This window comes from Triturus cristatus, chromosome 3_2 (genome assembly GCF_964204655.1).
Source record: "Triturus cristatus chromosome 3_2, aTriCri1.1, whole genome shotgun sequence".
NCBI lineage: Eukaryota > Metazoa > Chordata > Amphibia > Caudata > Salamandridae > Triturus > Triturus cristatus.
In genome coordinates, this window is record NC_140584.1 from 1,166,562,222 (window position 1) to 1,166,587,717 (window position 25,496).

At 47.6% G+C, this 25,496-nt stretch overlaps 1 protein-coding gene across 1 annotated transcript in view; it reads left to right on the plus strand.

Annotated features, from left to right (window-relative positions):
* The first annotated feature begins 17,862 nt into the window (after positions 1 to 17,862).
* The window catches only part of CTDSP1 (CTD small phosphatase 1), a 168,925-nt gene continuing 161,291 nt past the window's right edge, over positions 17,863 to 25,496 (plus strand). Inside the window, exon 1 of the mRNA XM_085650030.1 lies at positions 17,863 to 18,228. Coding sequence (XP_085506156.1) covers positions 18,162 to 18,228 — 67 coding nt within the window. The 5' untranslated portion in view covers positions 17,863 to 18,161. The remainder of the gene's footprint in view (positions 18,229 to 25,496) is intronic.

Genomic DNA, 25,496 nt, shown 5'->3' on the forward strand with positions numbered 1-25,496 from the left:
TTAACCAATAGATACACATTTTTATTTAAGGTTAAACATGTGTTATTGACATTAAAATACATTCACAAAGTGGGATACGTTTCCAATCACAGAATGTCCCAAATATCCTTAAAAGTGGAATCGCAAGCCATTTGTCTCCCAGCCATGGAGTTTCTGTCATCAGCACTTCTCCTCCCTTTTTCCACAGGAGCAGTTGAAATGAAATGAATGAAATTAAACGAAATGAAATAGCATTTATAAAGTGCATGGTTACCTGAAGGCATCTCAGCGCTAGGGCAGAAACCGCACTAAGCTGTGGCAATCAATTAGGGAAAAGCCAGGTTTTGAGCCTCCTGCGGAAGACGGTGTGGTCTGGCTCTTTACGTAGCTGAAGCAGTAAGGAGCTCGAGAGTTTAGCGGCGTTGTAAGAGAAGAGCCGGCCGCCACTTCTGGACCTCTTGATTCTGGGAACAGACACCAGGTGGAGGTCATTTGAACTTCACCGCCTGTTGGCTTGGTAGGGCTGGACAAAGGAAGAAATGATAGCCGGTCCCACACCCCTAACATCTTATGGGTGGTGCAGAGGGCTTTAAAGGGGACTCTTTCCTGAATAGAAAGCCAATGTAAAGACCTAAGTGCAGCTTTGGCTGACTGGCGGCTTGGAGTACCCTCAAGAATCCTTGTGGCACAATTTTGCATGATTTGAAGTTTCTTAAAGACGCACAGGAAGCACGGAGATAAAGAGCGTTGCCATAGTCCAGGCGGGATAAGACAAGTGCCTGGACCACGAGCTTCCTTGCTTGAGGGGGTAGCAAAGGCAACACTTTACGGCGCAGTCTTAGAATACTGAAGTAGGAGGCAACAACTTTCCTTGCTTGGGTTTAGTAGCTAAGCTCAGAATCAAGCCAGAAACCCAAACGCTTTATTTCGGATTTGGGGATAGGCACAGGGCCCATACATGCTGGGCAGATAGAGGAAACCTTGAAAGGGGAGGGATTACCGAGCAACATAAGCTCGGTCTTATCACCGTTCAGTTTTAGATGGGAATGGCACATCCACCTCATTACCTCCTTGAGGCATGGGCCAAGACAAGTAGGGGAACTGCTTTTGTAGTTAAATGCCACCACTAATTGAGTGTCGTCGGCAAATGCAATTATATGCACCCCAAAGGCTAGAACAATGTCTGCGAGAGAGGCCATGTAAACCATAACGAGAGTGGGACTCAGGGACGACCCCTGAGGCACTCCACAATAAAGGGGCCTATGGCTTGAAATGGCCTCGCCCTCGAAGACCTGGAAGGATCTACCCTCGAGGAAAGAGCACAGTCAATTCAGGGCTGTTCCTGTCACACCCAGATCTTTGAGTCGATGCATTATGATACGGTGATTAACCATATCAAATGCCGCGCTGAGCTCTAACAATATCATGGCTAGAGAACCACCTGCATCAAGAATCCTTCTAGAGTCTTCCGCGACTGCCAGTAAGGCTGTTTCAGTCCCTTGAGAGGGGCGAAACCCAGTTTGGGATGGATGCAGGAGTTTTCCAGCTTCCTAGACAGAGAGTTCAAACATGAATGGCAAAATATCCTAGTTTGCAAATGTTTTCGACATAACTATGGGTTTGCCATATTTGCCACATAATACATTATCTGCTGCATAATCTGACGATTTTAACTAATAAATTGTTTATAGCTCAAACACATCAAAAGTTACAAAAAAATGTGACTTGTGCTGCTGTGAAGTGGAAGGCCCTTTGCAAAGGTTGACTGGTCACCTTTCTCATTGCTGCAGTTGTATGTTCCACTAGTACTAATAAGGAAAATTCTTTGCAGAGACTGTTAGCATGTGTAAAACCTTCAAAATAATAAAGTATCAGAAAATTTACAGCACCACTAATACCAGTGTAGGGTATCAGAGCACTTTACATCACACATATTACACAGAGACAATCATTCATATGTGTGTAAATCACTGTGTAGGAAATGTTACATAAGACAAGGGACTTCAAGGTGTAGGAGTCACATGACAACCATACTAGTAGGCAGCATAGTTTAATAGTGATTGGTCTGCAGAAAAACAAACTCAGAATTAAAAACATAATACCATGGTTAGGGGTTCTCTTTAATAATCAGAATTGATTTCTACCCAAATGAACCCTTTTTTGCAACATTAGGATAATCGAAGAGTGGGGAAAAAAACATAACGCTCTAATTTATACCTTGGAGTTTGCATGCAGCTCTTACATGACAGTTAATAGCTCACTGTTCTATGTTAGGATTTTAACTTATTACTGCAAGTAACAATAGGGTCTCTCTGACAAAAGCAGTAACCCACTGACCTATTCACATTATGCACACTTTGTGATATGCATGGCACATGTTCTTAGCAGCATGCACATTACACCTCTGCCATTCCTTTTCATTAGTCAAACCTTCCACTAAACAAAACACCATCTCTCTCTACTAAGAACATTAATCACTGGAGTTATCAAAACATTTTTATTGTTGCCCAAAAATGTTGGAGGCGAGGAAGGAGGCAGCAAGTGCTTTTAAAACCATAATATACTTACAAACACAACGCCCCCACCTGAAGTTAGCGCCCGGTGAGGTCGCACTGCCCTAGAGCCACCCTGCTCAAGGGTCCTGTGACCTCAGTGACAGAGTCACTGCCACTCTATGGTGTGCTGCTTCATAGGTCTGTCCCCAAGACTGGAGGTGAACTTCATGGATAGTGGTGGACAGGCCTTCAAGGTTAATCCACACTTGCCACCGCTAAGGTCCACCTGCTGGTGCTAAGACACCAGGGCTTTTAAGATCTTGCGGCGCCTTCTAAGGTGTAGCATATAAATGTGCTCCCTCAGGAAAGTGGTCTGGGAGCCTGGTCATTAAGGCTGAACCTGGTTCACCAGTTCCACTTCAGCAGCTCTGACCATAGAGCCACATCCTGTCCCCCACTGAACACCATACTGCCCCACTTAGAGAAACTTGCACTGCACTGACCAGCTATAAACACCTGGATGTGACTCAATTCTAATTACACACTAGACAAGAGCAATATGCTGCCTACAAAAAATTAACAACATCCTAGAAAAAGCAAACACTCATAGGGAATGCAAGATTAAGTAAAGCATGTGAAATGTAAGCAGGAACAACATGGTTACCTTTTTTGCTTTTATACTCATTATTCTGAAATTAGTGAGTGCTTTCGCACGAAAAGGTAAGGCCATGACTACAGGGCTCAGAAGGGACATGTTTCAGTTCCCATTGCTTATATTCTTTCAAAACATAGGCAGTATGGTTTAAAAAGACCACATTCGTAAACACACAGTGGCTGTACAGTTTGTTTCCCAATTCACCCATCAAGCAGGTATTTCAGTACCTCCAAGCAAGGTGCACTTTCCCACCCAGGGAAAACAATGTTGTTCAAAGAGAGAGGAGTAAAAAAAAGTAGCGCTTCACTGGCAAAGACTGTAAAGTGGCGCTAATGTGTTTAGGTGTAAATAAATCAATCTGGACACCTTGCAACCACTCTGTCTTGCTTTAATTAGTTATTTATTTTTCACATTTGGAATGTTTTATTTCTCTCCACCTGGAGGCTGCACTTGTGTCAGAAAAAGACAACGTTTCCAGCAAAAATGTTAGTCTTTTTTTGGATCAATTTCACAGGGGAGCAAATAAACGAAAGGAGGAACCCGTTTCTTGAAGTCTCGGTTTTCACTAACTGAGGAGCGAGACAGAATGAGAGGGAAGACTCGGAGGCTGGCTTAGATGCCGTCACCGTGGTGTGCGCGCACAGTTTAATTTATGGGGACCTGGGGAGGCTGAAGAGGCTTGCTTGCAGGCGCAGCCGTCTCCCTCCGCTTAGAGTGAGGGGGCCCCTGGAGCGTGGGGGCCCCCCCGCTCCGCGGGCGCTGCGGGGGCCTGTGTTACGCCCCTGTCAGGAGACAAAGCCTGTAAGACAGGTGCAGGATAGGTTTATACTTACTACACTTCTCTAGAACCCGACCCACCGGAGCCCATCCCTCTCTTATACTCTCTCCCTCTTCGATATTCTTCCATGAATCTGCAATCTAGTCAGGCTGTCTTAAGTATTGAATCTTCTCAGTCTGTTCTTCTAGCAGCAGCTCTCGCCCTCTCCTTACTCAGCATCAGCGTCACTTCATAGCAGCAGCATCTCTCAGCAACCCCAACTTACCCTTTACCTCAAGTCACTCAAGTTATACCCTTTAATTTTGCATGTCCCACCCTCAAAGGTTGCAAATGTCTGAGAATCATGAACTGTGATTGGGCCGGGGTATGGGAGTTGTCATCACCTCATGTGGTCATACCAAAATTCTTAACTAATTCTTTGTTTAATAAACCCTTCCCACTTAATTTATTCAATTTCTCAGAACACTTCCTTTCACATGCATTCATGAAATAGATAGATACAAATTTTATATAATTTCTTCAGTTGAGGAACTTTTCCCAAGCACACGTCCTTGGGTCTTGGCAGCGAATCAATGTCCCGGTCAGCAGGTCATTCCAGGACTCTAATGTGCAGACTCAACTTGCGCCATCTTTTCTTTCGGCTTAGCATGTCAGGCCCAAATGCACACTATTGATAAAAGAATCATAAACAGAGGTTAATGTCTCAAATATGTTATTCTCACTGTTTACCACCCACTTCTACTCTATCCATGTTATTTTCTTCTTTGTTAAGCGAAAGCGTTTTAAGCAGCAGCTCCTTTACCTTCAGGCAAGCACATGACAAGCACGCGCTACTTCATGACCTATAGTTTGCAACTCTTTGCGCATGTGTGATAGTTTTCCTCCCACATGGGTTAATCACGTGGTTATTTACGCGGGATGGGTTCGCACAGGCGCAAAGCAATTTTCGATTTCATGCGGGATTTCAGTTACGTAGCAAATTATTTGTTGTTATTTAAGCAAGCAGAAAGCCTTTTCCCCATGTATGAATGTCGTGTGTATATTAAATTTTCTTTCAAGTTTCTATTATTTACTTGTTAACGGGCGGTTGATTCGAGCAAGTTTCTTTTCTTTGAATCCTTGCTCCATCACAATCACTCCAGTACCCACCTGTATGAAACCATTGTATCACTTGGAGGAGACAATCACTCCAGACCCCCCCGAATTAATACATTGCGTCACTTAGAGGAGACTATATGAGAAAGTGCCATCTTTCTTGCATGGTATGCCCCCACTTTTTGCTGTATTGCTGATGTACTTTGACTGAGTGTGCCCTGGGCTCCTGCCAATCAGGTACCCAAGGCCTATGTTCCTTCCCTAAAACTGTGTTGAAGCCTAAACCCAATTGGCATCTCTGGCCACATGTCAGCTCCTGGTAAATGGTACACTAGGTACTGAGGGCCTTGTGACCAGAGAAGGTCTTAAGGGCTGCAGCACTTTTTGTGCCACCCTTAGAGGCCCTGTACCCTGACACACACACACTGCCCTTGCAGGCTGAGTGTCTGGGTGCAGAATAAAACAGAGAGTCGACATGGCACACATCCCTGTGTGCCATGCCCACAACACACACTGCCCTGGCATACCTCAGTCACCCCTCTAGCTGGGTGCCCTATGCCAGTGGTGTGGTTACAGGTGCATGAGCCCTGTGCCCTTAAAGTACCCAGGTCCATTCCTGAGCACTGTAAGTGCAGTGCTGCCATTAAGAGTATATGGTGCTGGGAGATCGTCAACAGGAACTCCACAGCATCATTATGGCAACACCGAAGACTAAGAAGTTTGGTATCAAACTTCTCAGCACATTAAACCCGCACTGATGCCAGTGTGGGATTTAATGTACGATGCACGACAGAGGGCATCTTAGAGATGCCCCCTGAACCTAACCTACAATGCACGTCTTGTCTGAAGGGCTGCCTAGGCTACCACACAGCAGACATGTTGCTGGACCCCTGGGTAGAGAGTCATCTGCTCTCCTGGTCTGCAACAATGCACATCCTGGGCGAGGTGCTAGGTCTCCTCCCCAGGATGGGCAGGGGAAGCTTCAAAGGCATGCCACCTTTGTGAGCTTCTCCAGCCCACTTGCTGTACTCAGCAACTGGCCCCTACAGGTTCTGACCCCCACTCTGGCGGGAAGACTGTCTGGAAACCCCAAGGATGGAAAGGGGGTGTGCCAGCCTCTGCCAACCCCACCCGTCAGGTGGGGGAGGCGAGGTGAAGCACATCTCTGGGTTCTCGCCATCTTGAAGATGGGGAGCCCTGCCCAATCAGGACTAGGCTACTGCCCCCTCCCACAGGAGAGTGGCAGGATAGGGGGTGTACCCACCCCAGGGATGGGGCCCATTGGTCCCTGCCCTTCACCTACCTGTAACGCCCTTAAATTTAGTATTTAGGGGCACCCTGAACCTTCCTTCTCAGATCCAGATTCCGAAGCAAGAAAGAAGATCAAGAAACAAGAAGACCTGCCGTGCAGCTGCTAACAAGAGGAAGACACCAACTTATTTGGCCCCAGCCCCACAGGCCTGTCGACCCTCGAACCTGCTCCTGCTAAACCCCGGCATCTCCAGTGGTCAGCAACTTAGAAAACCCCGGAGGACCTGACTGCCTTGTGACTCTAACTAACTGGCACTCCCACGATCAGTGGTACTGCTCAAAGCAGGTAACAAGCACCTGGCATCAGCCAGGAACCGCGACTCCTACACACTCTGCACCCGCCAAGCCTGGCCTGTGCTGGAGTGAACAAAGACCACGAGGACGTCCCCCAGCGACTGTGACCCCGAATCCAGCACCCAAGGACCCACCTCGGCGCTCCTGATGACGCCTGCAGCCTCAGAACCAGGGACCCCTTCAACCGCGACCAGCAGGGGTAAGATTTCCCGACGCCAAAAGGCACCCCTGCACCCGGCGCCCTGCGGCCCCATGTGCCCAACACCTGGGTGCCTACCTATCCTCCAACTACCCAACTTACCTCTCAAATTGGTGGTCGCACCTGAAGAATCTTCGTCCCCGAGCTTGAAGCCTTTGTTCGTCCTCGAGCTTCTCCATTGAAATACATTAAGCGCCCGACGGCTAAAAAGCACCCTGCACCCAGCCGCCCGAGTGCCCCTGGCAGTGCAACCTCTACTCTAATCTACTTTCCCTTTTGCCCTGAGCAAGTGACCAGGAGCCCAGCTCCCACAGCCGCGTGGCCTGCTAGCCAGCAGCCACCAACCAAAGGCCCACTGCCTCCCATAGGATAAAATTGGGCCAAACTCACTCTGCACCCGGCTGCCCCTATGCCGCTGAGGGTGTAACAACTGTACCTACCTGACCCTGGGAGACCCCTGAGTCTATGCCCAGAACCTTAATTCTGCCAGTCGAGTACTTACCCAAAAGCCGATAACTCACTTTTCTTCCATAGGGCAACTGACTGGTTTCACTTGGAACTTCTTCCAAGTGTCGAGTTTTGAAACTTTAAAATATTCATCTAAAATCAGCCGAATTACGAAAACGAATGTACTCACCTGTTATCAGGAGAGATCCCAGTGCTGGATCTTGGTGCCCAGTGCTGACCCTGAAAAGTAATTACAACCGTACTTACCTATAACTTGATTTTCCTCTATAGGATAACATTGCCTGGTTTTTGCCAGAAATGTTTCTAAGTGTTGATTTTGCAAACTTACAAATATTCATTAAAATCGCCTGTATAACAAAAACACATTCTTTCAACTGTTTACAGGAGATGCCCCAGTGCTGGATCCAGGATCCAAAGTAATCCAAAAAGTAATCAATTGCATTTAACTCGAAATTCCCATTGAGCTCAATGTATAATTGTGTTTGAAATTGTGTTGCCTATTGCAACAACTGTATCTATTGCATTCAAAAGTCTATTGCCTATTAAAAGTATTTATCTAAAGCATCTCATTCTAAGAAAGTATATTTTGATACCTATTGTTGGTCCTAAAATAAAACAACTATATATTTTTATACAAAACCATTGGCCTAGAGTTCAGTTCTTGAGTGTGTGAGACCATTTGCTGACTGAGTGTGTACAACAAATGCTTTACACTGTCCTCTGATACTGCCTTACTGCTCGACCAAGCTACTACTTTAGAGAGTAGGGTTATATCTAACTTTAGCCTCTGCCAAACCTCTGGGGACTGTGGACTCTGTGCACACTGTACCTATTTGGGAACAGTATATACAGAGCCACTTTCTTACAGACTATCACTCCAGCTCCCACCTGCAGGAATGCATCACATCACTTAGAAGCAGTCACTTGAGCCCTCACTGGTACAAGCCTATCACATAACAGGACACAATAATCCCATCCATGCCTCTTGGAACATATCAGATCCCTCACACAAGACAATCGCACCATCTCTCGCCTGTACGAATATGCCCCACCAGAGTAGACAATCACTCAAGCTCAGGGCTTTAAGTGTGCCAGGTCCTGCCGGTGCTCAGCACCAGCAGTTCTAATAAGTATGTGCTGAGACCGGTCCCTATCAGGCTCTCTGTTTTTGCCCTCAATCCCTGGGTGGAAAAGAAACCTTAACTCTGCAGCAGTCCCACCCTTCACTGCCTGTGGTGTAACTTCAAAGAGGCTCGTTATAATTCTTGCACAGTCTCATTGTGGGGTAACTGAAGCCTTTTGAATTTATATGCAACGAAGCCATAGTTGTTGCTTATTTATATTGTGCAACTAACAACCATTGACAAAGCCAATAGTCCTGGCTTGTTGGAAGTATAATGTAGTGTTAATTGTTGGATTATATATCTAGATGCAATGCCAGAAGCAGCGAAATACCAGTTGAGCAGCAGAAGCACAAATATTTAGCTTACATGTTTTAAGCCACGCCCTTACTTACAGGCCACGCTCCTGTGAGAGACATGCCCCCCTCACTGCTCCACCCTTCCCCAGTTTTTTCACCTCACATAAAACCCTGCTCACTCAGGCTTTCACTTGCACCTGCGTTGCGCAGCGCCAAGCGCCCCAGTATTTTCATTTTGTCAGGTTACAAAGGGCTCCACCAATAATTTGTGATAAGTGCCCAAGGATTGGACCAAGGCTTCAGGTTGGTTTGTGGCTGAAAGCTCTTCGAGGCTTTGTAGGAAGCGCTATATAAATGCAAATACAATCAGGGCCTTAAGTGGGATGAAAAAACTGAGGAGTCTCTCAAAGGGGCGTGGCCAATTAATTAAGGGCGTGGCTTAAAAACATGTAAGCTAAAAATCTGTGCTCAGCATAGTGTGCTGCCCGACTTGGATTTTGCTCTTTCTGTCATTGCATCCAGATATCTGATACAACAAGTAACATCATACCTACAACAAGTCAGGACTATTGGCTTTGTCAATGGTTGTTAGTTGCATAAGATAAATAAGCAGCAACTATGGCTTGTATATAATATTGAAAAAGCTTCCACTTAAAGCCCTGGTGACACCACGACAATGTTGCTGCTCCCGAGTTTCAAAAAGAGAAGGGAAATCCAGAGAGAAAATGACTCTTCAAAGGATTTCCCTTCCCCTACAACGCTCACCTGGCATGACGTCATGCCGTAACCAACAGTAGTGAGAAGTGAGCAGTGTGAGCAGCGCACACCGATGAGCCTGCTGTCACTGCAGACCGGGAAAAAATGGACGGCCTGTGCCAGGGCACAAAACAGAGCCCCATAGAGTCCCGTTTCGAGGCCTCCTTTAAACAACTGCCGGTGCTCAGCACCGGTGAGGCCCGGCCCACTTAAAGCCCTGACTACAATCACAATGTGCTGAGAGGCTCATGTATTTTCTGCTGCCCCCTGCTGTCAGAAAGGCAAAGGGGCAGATTTACAAGCCACTGGCGTCATTTTTGCGTCTTGTTTCGTCAATTTTTGAGACGCAATGGCAGTGTAAAAATGCGGCCCATTTACAACGTGACGCATCTGGGGAGATGAGACGTGTTGTAAAGCCCTACATCACATCATACTTGTGTCAGGTATAATGTTTGCAGGGTGGGCATTCCCACCCAGGAAATCCTCGTAAAAGTGAGCAGTGAAATCTACAAGATTTCACTGCGCCACTTCTAGGACGCCACTGCGTCAAAACCTTAAGCCTGCTTGAAGCAGGCCTAAGGAGTGATGCAGCACAATGAGGATAGTCCTCAACATGCATTGCTGGAGTTGCGTCTTGCTTGTGATACGACTCCAGTAATGCGTGACTTTTGCGCCAGCAGATGCGTCAGAATTTTTGGCGCATCTGTCAATGCTTGCACCATGGTGCGCCGTATTGTAAATACGGCACATCCATAGTAGTGCAAGGATTTCTCAGGGTGGCGCAGGGAAAGTGACGTATCTCTAAAGATGCGTCACTTTCTTGTAAATCTGCCCCAAGGTGGGCAGGAATGATCCACACTTCTAAGTAGGGCTGAGGTGGAGTATCAGAGACAGGTAAGGTTGCAATTCAAATCCATCGCTCACGTCTCCCGCCTTTAGCACACAAGCATTGTAGCATTCAAGGCAGGACGTTTGCTTTACGTTTTAAAAACTGCCTTTCAGCGTGCACTGAGCAAGTGTACCCCTAGTTTTTTTTTAAACAATTTTTATTAACATTTCGGTCGGTGCCACATTGACAGTATATCACACAAGGTGTACATACAGAGAAACGATATTGTACACAGAGTACTGCTATCACATTACAAATCGGTGAGTGTCTCCCCAGACCAGCGAAATCCAGTGAGCCCTCAGGGTGCGCCTTTAAAGGGCCATATATTACAGTGTGTTTATTCACTACAGTCTGACTCAGACTCATCCGATGTGGGGGGCTCACAAATATTCCCCCGATACGTATTCCAACTCCCCCAAACCTTTGTCCATTTTTTGGGCATCCTCGATGTATATATACAGACTTTTCCGCCATCATCGCCATATCCATATCTTTGCACCATTTATTAAGAGTAGGGCTAAGTCTGGACCCACACTGTTGTGCAATATTCCGTTTTGCCACTGTCATACCTAGAGTAACCCAGTCCTGAGCAATAGTGTTGAGGTCCGTAGGTTCCCAGATGTGGAGGAGACAGCATCTCGGGTCTGGGAGAATTGTGATACTTGTGACTTGGGAGAGCGTACGCATCACCGCTTTCCAATAGCGCGCTATCTCCGGGCAAAGCCATATGGTGTGGTAATATGTCCCTGCGTCTCCACAGTTCCTGAGGCAAAGCGGCGTGGCAGCCCGGTGCAGTGTATGCAACAGTGTCCTAGTATAGTATGTGCGGTGTAGGATTTTTAATTGCACTAATCTAAGCCTCGATGATATTGCAGCCTCTCTAGGGGACACCAGTGCCTCCCGCCAGTCTGCCTCGTCAATGTCTCCCATCTCTAGTTCCCGTTTGGCCTTCAGTGCTGTCGTGGGATCTGAACGATTATTGACTATTTTACGATAAGTTTGTGAAATTGCATTTTTTTGGAGATGATCTGTGAAAAGCCTATCCTCTAGCGGGGAGGACTCCTCGAGCCTCATTTCTGGTGGCAGCTTGGACTGTACTGCGCGTCTAACCTGCATGTTGCGGAATAATTCTGTCTGTGCTAACCCGTAGGTGGCCTGTAGATGTGCAAATGTGACTACTGCCCCCTTCTTCCATAGATCTCTGACTCTGGATATCCCTATTAAGTCCCAGTTGTGAAATCCCTTAGTGTTGCGCAGCATACCCAATCTCTTTGTATCCCATAAAGGCATAGCTTGTGTAACTACTCCTTCCCATCCCAGTGCTCTCTGTGCTTCAAACCAAATGTGTAACGCATGTGCCGTTGGGCCTGCAAGGTTGTGCCTTTTCCCCTTGTTGTATAGTGCCCCCATGATCCCTGACGGGGCTAACAAGTGCCTATCCATTCGGTATGCAGGGTCTGTTTGAGGGGTGTGGAGCCATTGGTTAATTGCCACCAGCTGGGCAGCCCAATAGTATGCTCTTATATCGGGGAGGGCGATTCCCCCATCATACCAGCTTCTAGTGAGTTTTTTCATAGCTATACGAGTAGTTTTCCCATCCCAAAGCAATGTCGACACTTCTGCACTTATCGCTGTAAAGTACTTCAAGGGGACCGGGAACGGAGTATTCTGCAGTGCATAGAGAAATCTAGGGAGTGCCATCATTTTAAAAAGGGCAGCCCTTTCTAGTAATGTCAGTGGTAGCGTGCGCCAATGCCTAACATCTCTTTTGAATCTGATCAAGGGCTGTGTCAAGTTCTGCGCAATAAATTGCACGTGGTCATGCGTTATGAATATCCCCAGGTACTTAAGACCATCAGTGGCCACCTTCACTGCACACCCCCGCGGAAGCCGCGGCGGGCATCCCTGTAAAATATAAAGAAGCGACTTCTCCCAGTTAATGGTGTATCCCGGCACCCGTCCATATGACGCACATATGTCTAAGAGGCAGTTAATGGAACGCGCCAGGGACGTTAAGTACAGTAATATGTCGTCCGCATATAGCGATATACGGTCTTCCCAGTCGAGTGCCCAGCGTAGTCCACGTATCACTGGGTCCTGTCTGATCCATGCAGCCAGAGGCTCGAGCACGAGCGCAAACAGGAGCGGCGACAATGGACAGCCCTGTCGTGTCCCTCTCCCCAGTGGAAATGTAGTTGACACATGGCCATTCACCGCCACATGTCACATTGGCAGAGTATATAGCAATTGGATCCAGGCACAAAACTTGGGCCCGAAACCCAGATGTTCAAGGACTGCGAACAGAAAGGGCCACTCAACTAAATCGAATGCCATTCGTGCACCCAACGATAATATCACTGCGTCTTCTGCTATGGTCGATCTGTGCTCCATCACCCCATGTAACCTTCTTAAATTGAGAGCGGTATTGCGGTTGGGCATAAATCCAGTCTGATCCGGATGGATCACTGCGGATAGATGAGGTTGCAGTCTTGTAGCCAGCAGCTTTGCGAGAATTTTGGCTTCTGCGTTAATCAAGGATATTGGTCTATAGGAGGTACACTTCTGTGCTGGTTTGCCCGGCTTATTTATTGCCACTATAGTGGCAAGACGCTGGTCTCTGGGTAAAATCCCCTTTTCTAAGCTATCTACGTACATGGCCAACAAATGTGGCACCAGCTGGGGCGACGCTAACTTGTAGAATTCCACCGGAATCCCGTTGGGTCCTACCGCCTTTCCCGTGTGCAGTGCTCTAATTGCCTGTGTGATTTCCGCCGGCGTGATATCTTCTTCCAGAGCCACTAGTGTTTTGGAGCTAAGGTGGGCATGCGTATGTCATGGAGAAAAGCGAGATTGTCCTGCCTAGTTGTGGTAGCGATTGGCTAAAATATTAGCGATTCCTTAATATTCCTTATTAACGAATCTCAATTTGCGATTCGTTATTAAGGAATATTAAGGAATCGCTAATATTTTAGCGATTCCCACCTACATTCAATTTAGCGAGTCCTTAATAGCGAATCGGTAAAATTCGCTATTAAGGACTCGCTAAATTGAATTTACCTACATCTGGCCCTATGTCCTTAATTCCTATCCTTCTTGCAACGCCAACAAAGACAACTCTCCTTCCACCTCTGGTGCACCAACGCCTGCTCTCATCCACCACCTTTCCCCACCTTTGAACCCTGTACCCCTACTCCCCTCCCGTTCCCCCACCTCTCCCTGCCTTCCACCGCCAAGTGCACCCCCTTCTGTTTCCATCGAGCCACCCAACATGCCGTGCTCTGCCTTACTCTCTCTGGAAAATAAGCTAGGCTCTCTAATCACCTCCATCTCCCAACTTGAAGCTACCATTTCAGTTTTAAGCTCCAAGATTTCGACTTTTCCATACACCTCAATTCCTTTGGGAAACTCTCACCGTCCCACGAGATGCACCTCGCCCCCACACCCCATAATAGCCAAGCAAAACCTGTCGTCTGCAAACTCACACAAGCCCTCGAACGCCACCCTTCTTCCACTTTCACTTCCAAGTAACCCTACTATCTACACTATTCCGACCATCTCCTCTGTCAGAACCACTCATCCACCTAAACCCTCCCGAGCACCCTGGTATAAGTACAATATCCACATCACCCCTCATAGCCCAAGTGCCCCCGTCACCAAAACAGTCACGACAGAGCTGCGCTGTATGCTCCACAACTGCAGATCTGCAATAAAACACAATCTTGAAAGCTCCGATACCATCATCCTGCACAATATTGACATGCTCTTCCTCACAGAGACCTGGTTCAACGATACCTCTCACTCTATGTTTGATCTCCTAGTACCCACAGGCTATTCTATACTTAGAAATGACAGAATTGACAAAGTTGGGGGAGGTGTTGCAGTCATCTTTAGAAACACCCTTCAACTTAAGGCTTTTCCTAACAGCTCCTTCCACACTTTTGAATGCCTATGTCTTGAGCTTCAATTGCACCACCGCTCACCTCTCAGATTCCATTCTATTTATCACCACCTGGTAGCAGCCCTTCGTTTATGGAGGAACTCACGGACTGCATCAGCGACCAAACTCGCAAAGTGACAATCAGATCTTCGTGGGTGACTTCAATGTCCACTGGGGCTCGCCTCAAGACACCTCTGAGAATTTGCTGGCCACCTTCCTCTCTGCAAACGATCTTATCCAACACTGCACAGAAGCAACACACTCTAAGGGCTCAATCCTGGACCTTGTTATTTCTAAAGCAGGCTTGCTGACTATCGCTACCCATATTCATGTAGACTGGTCTGACCACCTCCTCATCCCATTCTCTCTTCACCTATCACACTCTATAACTCTCGGCCAACCTAAGAGGGCTACTTCCTGGTTCCGTGACACTAAAAATATTGACCTCAGTACCCTCTGTGATTCTGCCTTGCTATCACTTCCAAGGCTAGACCCGGACCTAGATGTTAACAAACTCACCTCCCAATGCCTCACAGTCCTTGCAGTTGAAATCAATAATGTCGCTCCTCTCCAAAGCAAAAAGAAAAGGCTGACTCCCTCAGCACCTTGGTTCAATAAATCCCTCTATGAAGAAAGGAAGTACCTAAGAGTCCTTGAGAAACAATGGAGACAAGCGCCCTCCACCGAAAATTTGGCCACGCTTCGTTCAGCAAGATCCAAGTACCACAAGCACATCTTCCTTGGAAAAGCATCGCACTTCAAATCCCTCCTCGACTTAGCCAAAAATAGACCAAAAAAACTATTCGACCTCTTCAAGGACCCAAACTGCTCTCCCCCAACCTCCAAGTTGGAGGATTCTACAAAGAAAGCAGCGGAATTCGCTATATTCTTTGACGAAAAAGTGAAATCACTTGTAGATCAGGTCATTCATCCTACCCTTCCAGAGGAGCGCAAATCCTTAGCCATTTGGCAGAACTTTGACCCCATCTCTGATGATGCCCTCCTTAAATGCATCCTCGATACAAAGCCCTCTAACCATTCTCTTGACCCCATCCCGAGTGCCATTGCCATTGACTTCTATACCCATTCTCTTTCCAATTGGACCACTCTGGTCAACCTCTCCCTCAGTCAAGGCTCCCTTCCTGTTTCCTTCAAATCTGGGCAGGTCACCCCTCTGTTTAAAAAACCCACCGCTGATGCCAACGACCTCAACAACTACCGCCCCATCACTAACCTACCTTTTCTTGCGAAAATGACAGAAAAATGTGTAGCGAAACAACTCTCTCGCCATATCAAGGACAATGATCTTCTTGACAATTTCCAGTCCGGCTTCATTCAAAACTGCAGCACTGAAACAGCCCTGCTGCTAGTGATTGATGACGCGCTGTGGATACTCAATTTGGGAGAGTCTTGTCTTATAATCCTCCTTGACCTTTCTGCAGCCTTTGACACTGTCAATCACAACAATCTCCTTAACACACTTCAACAGAGAATGGGCATGGAGGGCACTGTGCTTAAATGGTTTGCTTCCTTCCTCTCTGATAGATCCCAAATGATCAAAATAGCGAACAGTCTTTCATCTCCTTTGGCGGTCGGTCAAGGTGTTCCTCAAGGCTCTATACTTGCACCGACATTGTTCAATCTCTATTTAGAACCTTTGGGAAATCTCCTTAGTAAATCCGGGACCCACTATCATCTCTATGCGGACAACACTCAAATCTACCTTAAGGTGGCCTCCACACACGATCTCTCCATCCTAAGCTCTACTCTCGACTCCATCCAAAACTGGATGTTAACTCATCAACTGATTCTGAATCCCTCCAAAACTGAATTCCTCCTCCTCTCCTCTCCTCCTCACCTTCTCCTCCCCCAGTTAAATCATGGATAGATCAGATGAAACTACTTAACAATAAACCCATCATTGTCGACAGCGCAAAATCCCTTGGTGTCATACTCGACAAAAAACTCAATCTACTCTCCCACATCGATTCCATTGCAAAGTCTGCTCGATACCAACTACGCCTTCTTTGGGGGATTCGTCGCTTCTTCCTGGAGCAAGACCTTAAAACCCTTGTCCAATCGCTGGTTCTCTCCAGACTGGAGTACTGCAATTCTCTTCTTACTGGCCTCCCCAAATCCCACCTGTCCCCCATGAAGTCTGTTCTCCATTCATCAGCTCGTTTCATATATGGGGCCAAAAGAAGCGACCACATCACACCTATTTTATTCACCCTCCGTTGGCTTCCCATCGAGGCAAGATCTATCTACAAGACTGCCTGTATCACCCACAAAGCCTTACACTCCTCCGCCCCTCGCTACCTAGCGAATAAACTGAAACTCTCTGGAGGCGCTATACCTTCACGTAATGCAGAAAATGTATTGCTTAAACCTCCCACTTTCAAGAAGGAAAGATCGATGGCCCAATCCTTTTCAGGCAACGCGGTGAGAATCTGGAACTCACTTCCGCCTCAGCTCCGGACCACCACCTCTTCCCAGGCCTTCAAAACTGACCTCAAAGTTCTCCTCCTTCAAAGACACTTCCAAATTTAATTCACGCCCTCTATTTTCTAAGGAAGTCCTTCCATTATAGGAAATTCTGTTCTCCATGCCTATAGAAGTGCCTTCCCAGTGTGTTCTTATGTTTTGAGTGTCTGCCATTTAGTGCAGTATTATACCTCTACTTGTACTTTGTACTTATGTAACATGCACACGTCACCTTTCCTTTTGTAACGTATCGTTTGCTACCTCTTGTATTTTATTAATGCTTTTGATACATGCACAATTGCCACCATTGCCTCATGTAACGTAACGTTTGTTTTTGTGTTTTGAGTGTCCGCCATTTATTGCAGTTTTTTTACCTCTACTTGTACTTTGTATGCTTTTGTAACCTGCACACGTCACTTTTTCCTTTTGTAACGTATCGTTTGTACCTCTTGTATTCTGTTTGCTCCTGATACTTGCACAATTGTCACTTTTGCCTCATGTAACGTAACGTTTGCTTTTGTAACATGCTCACTTGTAATTTTTCTCCTCATGTATACTGTTCTGTTTTATATAGCGCTCTGACACCTTCGGGTAAAGTCCGCGCTATATAAAAAACGCATTAAATAAATAAAATAAATAAATGAAGAGACTGGAGGGGGCGAGGGAGGGGAGTATGAAGAGTGCTAGACTAGAGGTATCTGAGGTCAGAGAGAGTGAAAGTTGTAAAGCAGCTACACACCGGTGGAGCCGAGGGAGAGGGGAGAGCGAAAGACGTACAGCAACTCTTTGCCAACGGGTGATGTATACCATTCCAGTGTTTCCGACCTTCTGCAGAACACTGGGAATTTTAATCCAGTTGGTTCGCTTGAAGCAGAACTACAAATCCCATGAGGCATATTATGTTGTTGAATAAAAACGATGTACCAAAAAGGGGAGTTCTGCTCGCTAATCCCACGAGCCTGCATTTAAAACAAAGCTGGACAACAGCTAAAATGCAACTCCAGAGTAATGATCTGAATAGTTTGCGTGCATAACGACAAACGGGCACACAGACGTTCACCAAAACACTACGACGCCAGCTCTGGGCCCCACAAGGACATGCCAGGCATCGCCTCTTTAACGGGTCCCTCGAAACCGCCCCTGGCTTCCATGTTTGTATCAGAAATTATGAAGAGAGGAAACTCCATGTTGTAACAAAGTTTCTTCAGTCCTTCTCCCTTTTTTGTTTTTTTTTTCTTTCCCCCCTTTTTCTTTTCCCCCTTTCCCTTCTTTTCCCCTCGTTGTGCACCCCCATTTCTCCCTACCCTTAAGCAAAACCAGAGATTCAAAAACGGCGACCGGAGGGGCCCAGGCACGAAAGGGGCCGCTTAAAAACGAGAAGGGCAGGAGCCTCGGTGGGTAATGGCTGGGCAGTCTGTCATCACCCAGGTCAGCAGAGAGGAGGTGAACAGCCCCCTGCAGGAGAAAGGTAAGCGACCCTACAACCTACCAATTATAGGGGGCCCCTTTTTCACACACCTACCACACCCCCGACCAGTCCTCCTTCGTAGTAACTTTGATAGCCCATTACCCGACGGGGCCACCTGACAACTAGGGGTACTTTTTTTTTTTATTCGTTTGGTGGGTGGGGATGGGTATAACTTTAATGCCCTTTGCTCTTTAGGTGAATTTGTAATCTGTCCCGTGGTGGACTGGAGTAAGTCGCCCGTTCCTTAGGTGTTCTTTGCTTTACGTGATTCCTAGTGCGCACTTTATGTAATATAGAACACTACAAGTTCCAGAATGCACTTGTTAAATCCGGGCCAGGATGCACAGCTCCCGCTATGACTGGGACAACCCGAGAGTCCTGCTTTTTTGGGGAGGAAGAAAGGGACTTGTTGCTGTGGGCGATGAATTAATGCTGCCCCCCCCCCCCCCACGGCATTTGGGTGAATAGTGATATTTCGTCGGTTGTTTCTGAAAAGTTATATGACGTTTGTTTTTATGGTTAATATGTTGCAGAATGTTCATGTATGTACTCTGTATGATGCCGTCGCTTCATGATGAGTTTGCGATATGACAGGGCTGCCCACTTCCTTTTGTCATTTAGATCCAGACCGTGAAGAAGCGTTGTATTTCATAAAGCGCCGCCGCTTTAAGGCGCTTAGCTGTCATGATTCCTCTAATGGCTTTCCCGTTCGATAAGCGCGCGGGATCCTGGTCAAATCGCCCGTATGCGTCTTCAGGTGGTCACCCCACTTCTGTTAGTTTATGCTTGCATATATCGAAGGTGTTTAGAAGCCCGCTGGGGCAACCAGCAGGTACTTATAAATGGTGCCCCCTCCCCTTGTGAGAAAGGATACGCATTGCCCCAGTAGCCTGGAAAGGAAGGTCCCTTCGCGAAATGTTGGGGTCCTGTGTTGTGATAAAATGAGGGGCTTCCCGTGTGTTTCAGTTTGCCTTTCTTTGTTTTAAGTTTCGATTCTGCATGGTGGTGGTTGCGGGAGCCTTTCTGTTTTTTTCCCTGAGGGGCGATAGGAATACTGTTCTGGTTTTGGTCCGGCAGCAGTGGTGCCACGTTTCATAGCGCTTTCTTTCCATTTTTAGCGCCTTTCTAATGGATTGTCGCACTTGCCACTTAACCCCTAACGGGCAGCTTCACTCGTATCGTACGTGACACCTGCTGCCAAATAAATCAACTGAATGTAACACTATTGACACGTGTGTGTTGACTGTAAACATTGCCCGCCTGGGCTCCAAAGTCCCAGCATGCAAAGCAGCACGAGTTAAAGTGCCAGTCCAGACTGAAGGTGTCCCAGTGTGGGGCTGCGGAAACCTCTTTACCAATGCTTGTTTATTGTTTTCAGTCCGGTCCTGACAGGAGCAGGGGACACACCTTCGTTGGGAATGCGAGTTGTCTAAAGCCATTGGGGCGTGTATGTTCACCATGCTGGACTGTGCTTTAAGTGGGTGTGTGAGTGTGTTTGGGGGGGGGGGTTGTTCAACTGGGGGTTGTTCAACTCCACGTTAAAGCCTCGCTGTCCGTTTGCTTAAGGTGGCAGGATTTTATTACATTTTAAAAGAAAAACGCGTGAAATGCTGTTCATCCAATTTGCACATCACTATAATAAAATTAATGAAAATCGCAACACTTTAAGGAAGGTATTCAAAAGTACAAGAACACTATTCCCAAAACATTTAAAACAACATTTCTGCAAGCAAAGTAAAAAGGAGAAAAATATAGGTAATTTGTGATATTTTGTAGCGCACTGAAATGTGGCAGCTCACTAGCCGCTAGAAAGATGTGATGGCGCGGTGGGGGGATCGGATATGGCTTTGTTGCCTTTGTTTAACGGGACCCCCTTCATTGCACATCCATCTTGAAGGGTGTTTGCAAGCGAGCCATCCAGCGATTTACTTTGTCAGGTGCTGTGTACCTGCACGTGCTTAATTTGAAACGGAGAGTACCGGTGCTTGTGAGCATGACTTCTTTCAGTGGAGTGGTACTGGCACGGTGGCAGTAGTTGTGATGGGAGTCCCCGCTCATCTCAGCATGACTGCAGTACATTCAGTGGGAGAGACCTGTAAATACGATTGCAGTATTAGTAATGGGAGGTTACTAGCACTACTACATCTTCCCACATATGATAGTACCGCCACCTCTCCACGCAGCTGCAGTGCTTGAAATAGGAGGGTGGCTCCACCTCTCAGCACAGTTGCAGTGCTTGTAATGGGAGGGCGGCACCACCTCTCCGCGCAGCTGCAGTGCTTGTAATGGGAGGGCACCGCCACCTCTCCGCGCAGCTGCAGTGCTTGTAATGGGAGGGCACCGCCACCTCTCCGCGCAGCTGCAGTGCTTGTAATGGGAGGGCACCGCCACCTCTCCGCGCAGTTGCAGTGCTTGTAAAGGGAGGGCACCACCACCTCTCCGCCAGGGCCGGACTGACCGTAGCGGGCACCGGGCAATCCCCTGGTGCACCGCACGGGTGGGGGCCGGTTTTTGGCCCCTGGGGGCCGTTTTTGTTACAGGGCCGGTTTTGCAGCATAGATGCAAAATCGGCCCTGTAACAAAATCGGCCGAAAACCGGTCCTGGCAAAGAGCTCGGCGGCACCCCCAAGCCCCGGTGGGCCGGCCGAGCACTATGCCAGGGCCGGTTTTGGTTCCCAGTCCGGCCCTGCTCTCCACGCAGTTGCAGTGCTTGTAATGGGAGGGCGCCGCCACCTCTCCGCGCAGTTGCAGTGCTTGTAATGGGAGGGCACCGCCACCTCTCCACGCAGTTGCAGTGCTTGTAATGGGAGGGCGCCACCACCTCTCAGTGCAGTTGCAGTGCTTGTAATGGGAGGGCGCCACCACCTCTCAGTGCAGTTGCAGTGCTTGTAATAGGAGGGCACCACCATCTCCCTGCGCAGTCGCAGTGCTAGTAATGGTGGGACACCGCCACCTCTCCGCGCAGTAGCAGTGCTTGTAATGGGAGGGCGCCACCACCTGTGCAGTTGCAGTGCTTGAAATGGGAGGGCGCCACCACCTCTCCGCAGTTGCAGTGCTTGAAATGGGAGGGCGCCACCACCTCTCTGCCCAGTTGCAGTGCTTGAAATGGGAGGGCGCCACCACCTCCCTGCGCATTTGCAGTGCTTGTAAAGGGAGGGCGCCACCATGTCTCCGCAGTTGCAGTGCTTGTAATGGGAGGGCACCACCACCTCCCTGCACTGTTGCAGTGCCTGTAATGGGAGGACGTCACCACCTCTCTGCGCAGTTGCAGTGCTTGAAATGGGAGGGCGCCACCACCTCCCTGCGCATTTGCAGTGCTTGTAAAGGGAGGGTGCCACCACCTCCCTGCACTGTTGCAGTGCCTGTAATGGGAGGACGTCACCACCTCTCTGCGCAGTTGCGGTGCTAGTAATGGTAATGTAACGCCACTTCCCAACATTTTTATTTTTTATTTTATAGAGTTTTATATCGCGTGAACGTGACTCTAGTCTGGTATCGGAGCGCTTTACATAGCACCAGTTGCATTACATGAGGACACATTGATTTTTTCGTTAGGCACGGGGAGATTAAGTGATTTGCCCAGAATCGCAGGATGTTCAGCGTCATTGCCGAGACTCAAACCCAATTCCCCAGATTCGAGGTTGGACGCCCTAGCGGTTAGGCCAACTCCGCTCCCCAAACATGGTTGTAATACTTGTAATAGTAGCAACTCTTCTCAGTAGGGACAAGTGCTCTGTGACAGTGAGTAGCAAGCAGCCATTTTTGGTTTCCAGCACTGCTGACATCAGTTGCTGGATCAACGGGGCAGGGGGTTGTGTAGATGCTGTGATTCCATCACTCCTATAGCCTGGAACGACCTCCCGCTACACATAAGTCTCCTCCTCACTTCTTGATTCTGCAAGGAGCTGCAGACCCTTCTTTTCCAGTACTCCCACTAGGCCCTAGTTGTGCCTAGACTCACACCTGCTCCTCGCCCAGATACCCTCCCGGGTGCTAGAGCGCTCTACGAATCTGCGTAACACATGGAATGTACATGACTGTGTCCACATCTGCATTCTTTACCACCGAGCATGTCCAAGCGACGAATGAAAGGGAAGCATGAGTGGTCTGCTCTTGATGCAGATTCCAGCTACACGTGGAGGCCAGTAGATCCTGTGGGGTGGGGCCAGCGGGGGTCCCAGCTGTGGGGTGGGGCCAGCGGGGGTCCCAGCTGTGACATGCAGTGTTTAGAACTCTGGGTAATCTGGGCCTGACTCAAAGAACAGCAGTTATTAAGCACTCATGTTCACTTACGTGGACAAAAACCGCTATTTACATAGGGATGAGCCCCGTACCGTAGTAAGGATGCCAAGCGCCCAAGTGCAGGCAGGGAAAATGGCCCCTTTGACAGCTGCTGTCGTAGTGAAATACAAAAGATACATAATTGATGGACGGAATGCAGAACAAATCAAAACATTCACCCCCAGTCAAGAGATCTGGGTTAAATCCATCATTCTTTTGCTCACCATGCCACCCCAGTTTAGACCTGGCCATATGCAAATCAGTCTTGACCCTGTGCCTCATGGGAACAGTCCAGCCCGAACTGCCACGCCAGGTCCTCCCTGGGGCATACCCGTCCCACTCGGGGTGACAAATGCAAAAACAACAATTAATGGACAGAATGCAGAACAATGTCATACATTCACCCCAGTATAGAGATCTGGACCCAGTACCAGTCCCAGGATGCTTGTTTCCGGTCTAGGGAAGACATGGCTTGGCAGTTTGGGCTGGACTGTTCCCATGAGGCAGAGGGTCAGACTGATTTGCATATGGCCATGTCTGAACTGGGGTGGTGGAGTGAGCTAAAGAATGATGATGGATTAAACCCAGATCAGTTGACTGGGGGTGAGTGTTTGATTTGCTCAGGCTCTCCGTCAATCATCCCCTTTTGCATCGCGTCATAGTGAAATACAACATTGTTAGGGTTCAGTGGCCCCTCAAGGCTCTGAGCTCCGGTGCCACTGCACCTGTTGCACCAGTGGTAGCTTCACCCCTGGATAAGGCTGCTACCTGATTAGCAGCTTCATAAATGGACTGTATTCTCTCATTCCAGTTTGCTCTTCCTCCTGCCAACTCGCCATCAATTTAGCAGTGTGTCTGGACAAGCAACTCTGCTCCTTGAGACGGCTTTATGGGCTTTTACCAGTTGTGCCCACCTTCAATATAAATAAATGGCTTTTGTGAAGGCTTGCAGTTAGTTCCCCACAAATAGCCTTGTGAATTTGCTCGTTGCGTTACTGACGCTTTTATAGCATCAAGTCTGTCGTTCGAATGGCCCTTAGAGGTTGATTGGTGATGGCAAGTTCCGGCTCTTGTCTTCTGGTGCTTTTTTCGGGTTGGTGGGAGTGGGGAGAGATCACCCTATGAAGTATATGGGGTTTTACCGAAGAGGTTTCTCCAGAGGCTAACATATTTGCTCCAAGTAGTGGAGTAGAGTGGCTTTAGAGTGGAGTAGAGATTAATGGAGTAGAGCGTCCAAGTGGAGTATCATAGAGTGTAGTGTCGTAGAGTGGAGGAGAGTGACCTAGAGTGAAGTAGCATAAAGTACAGGGATGCAGAGTGCAGTGGCATAGAGTACAGTGACGCAGACTAGATTGCAGTGGTGCAGAATAGATTAGAATGGCGTGAAGTGATGCAGAGTGCAGTGCTGTAGAGTGGCCTAGAGTACAGTGGCGCAGAGTAGAATAGAGTGGTTTAGAGTGCAGTGATGTAGAGCCCAATGGTCTAGAGGGCAGTGGCGTGGAGTGCATAATAAAGTTCTAGTGGTGTGGAGTAATACAGACTTTAGTGACGGAGTGGTGCAATGCAGCGGCATAGTTGAGTGGTGCAGAGAGTAGTGGCGTAGAGTACAGTGGTGCAGAGTAGAATAGAGTGGTGTAGCATGCGGTAGTGCAGAGTAGAGTGGCATTGAGTGCAATCTTGCAAAGTAGTGGTGCAGAGTGCAGTGGATGGTAGAGTGCAAAGTAGTTGGCTTAGAGTGCAGTAGCATAGAGTGCATTGGTTTTGAGTAAAATGTTTAGTGCAGTTGTTTAGAGTGGCGCAGCGTAGAGAGCAGCGTTGCAGAGTAGACTATTGTAGAATGCAGTTGCATAGAGGGATGCGGTGTAGACTGGCGTAGAGAGCAGTGGCTTAGAGTACAGTGGCTTAGAGTAGAATAGAGTGGCTTAGAGTACAATAGCATAGAGTGTAGTGGCGTAAAGTATTGTAGATCATAGTGGCGTAGTATGCACTGGTTTTGAGTATAGTGGTGTGGAGTGCCATTGAGTGCAGTGGCGTGGAGTAGATTGTTTCAGAGTAGAGCGGAGTGGTGCACGGTAGAGCACAGTGGCGTAGACTGCAGAGTAGATTGGGGGAACAACCTTTACAACGCAACTTTTACAACGCACTACACTTACAACACATTTTTTACAACGCACAATCCATTACAACGCATGACATTACAACGCATGACACTACAACGCATTTTTAAAAACTACCTTTACAACGCATTCCATTACAACGTATACTACCATTACAACGCATACCATTACAACGCATAATATAGTAATTTTTACCCCTATACTATCCAACACTTACCCTACTGTTGCACCCCCTGGAGTTAGAATAGTAATTTTTACCCCTATACTATCCAACACTTACCCTACTGTTGCACCCCCTGGAGTTAGAATAGTAATTTTTACCCCTATACTATCCAACACTTTCCCTACTGTTGCACCCCCTGGAGTTAGAATAGTAATTTTTACCCCTATACTATCCAACATTTACCCTACTGTTGCACCCCCTGGAGTTAGAATAGTAATTTTTAACCCTATACTATCCAACACTTACCCTACTGTTGCACCCCCTGGAGTTAGAATAGTAATTTTTACCCCTATACTATCTAATACTTACCTTAAATGCAATTTAATATTATGCGTTGTAATGGTATGCGTTGTAAAGGTAGTATGCGTTGTAATGGAAATGCGTTGTAAAGGTAGTTTTTAAAAATGCGTTGTAGTGTCCTGCGTTGTAATGTCATGCGTTGTAATGGATTGTGTGTTGTAAAAAATGCGTTGTAAGTGCATGCGTTGTAAAAGTGTGCGTTGTAACGACATACATCCGTAGATTGGCATAGAGTGTAGTGTTGCACAGTAGAGTGGCATACAGTGGAGCGGCGCCGAGTGCAGGTGTGCACAGTAGAGTACTGTGGGGTAAAGTGCATTGGCATAGAATAGTGTGGTGTAAAGTGG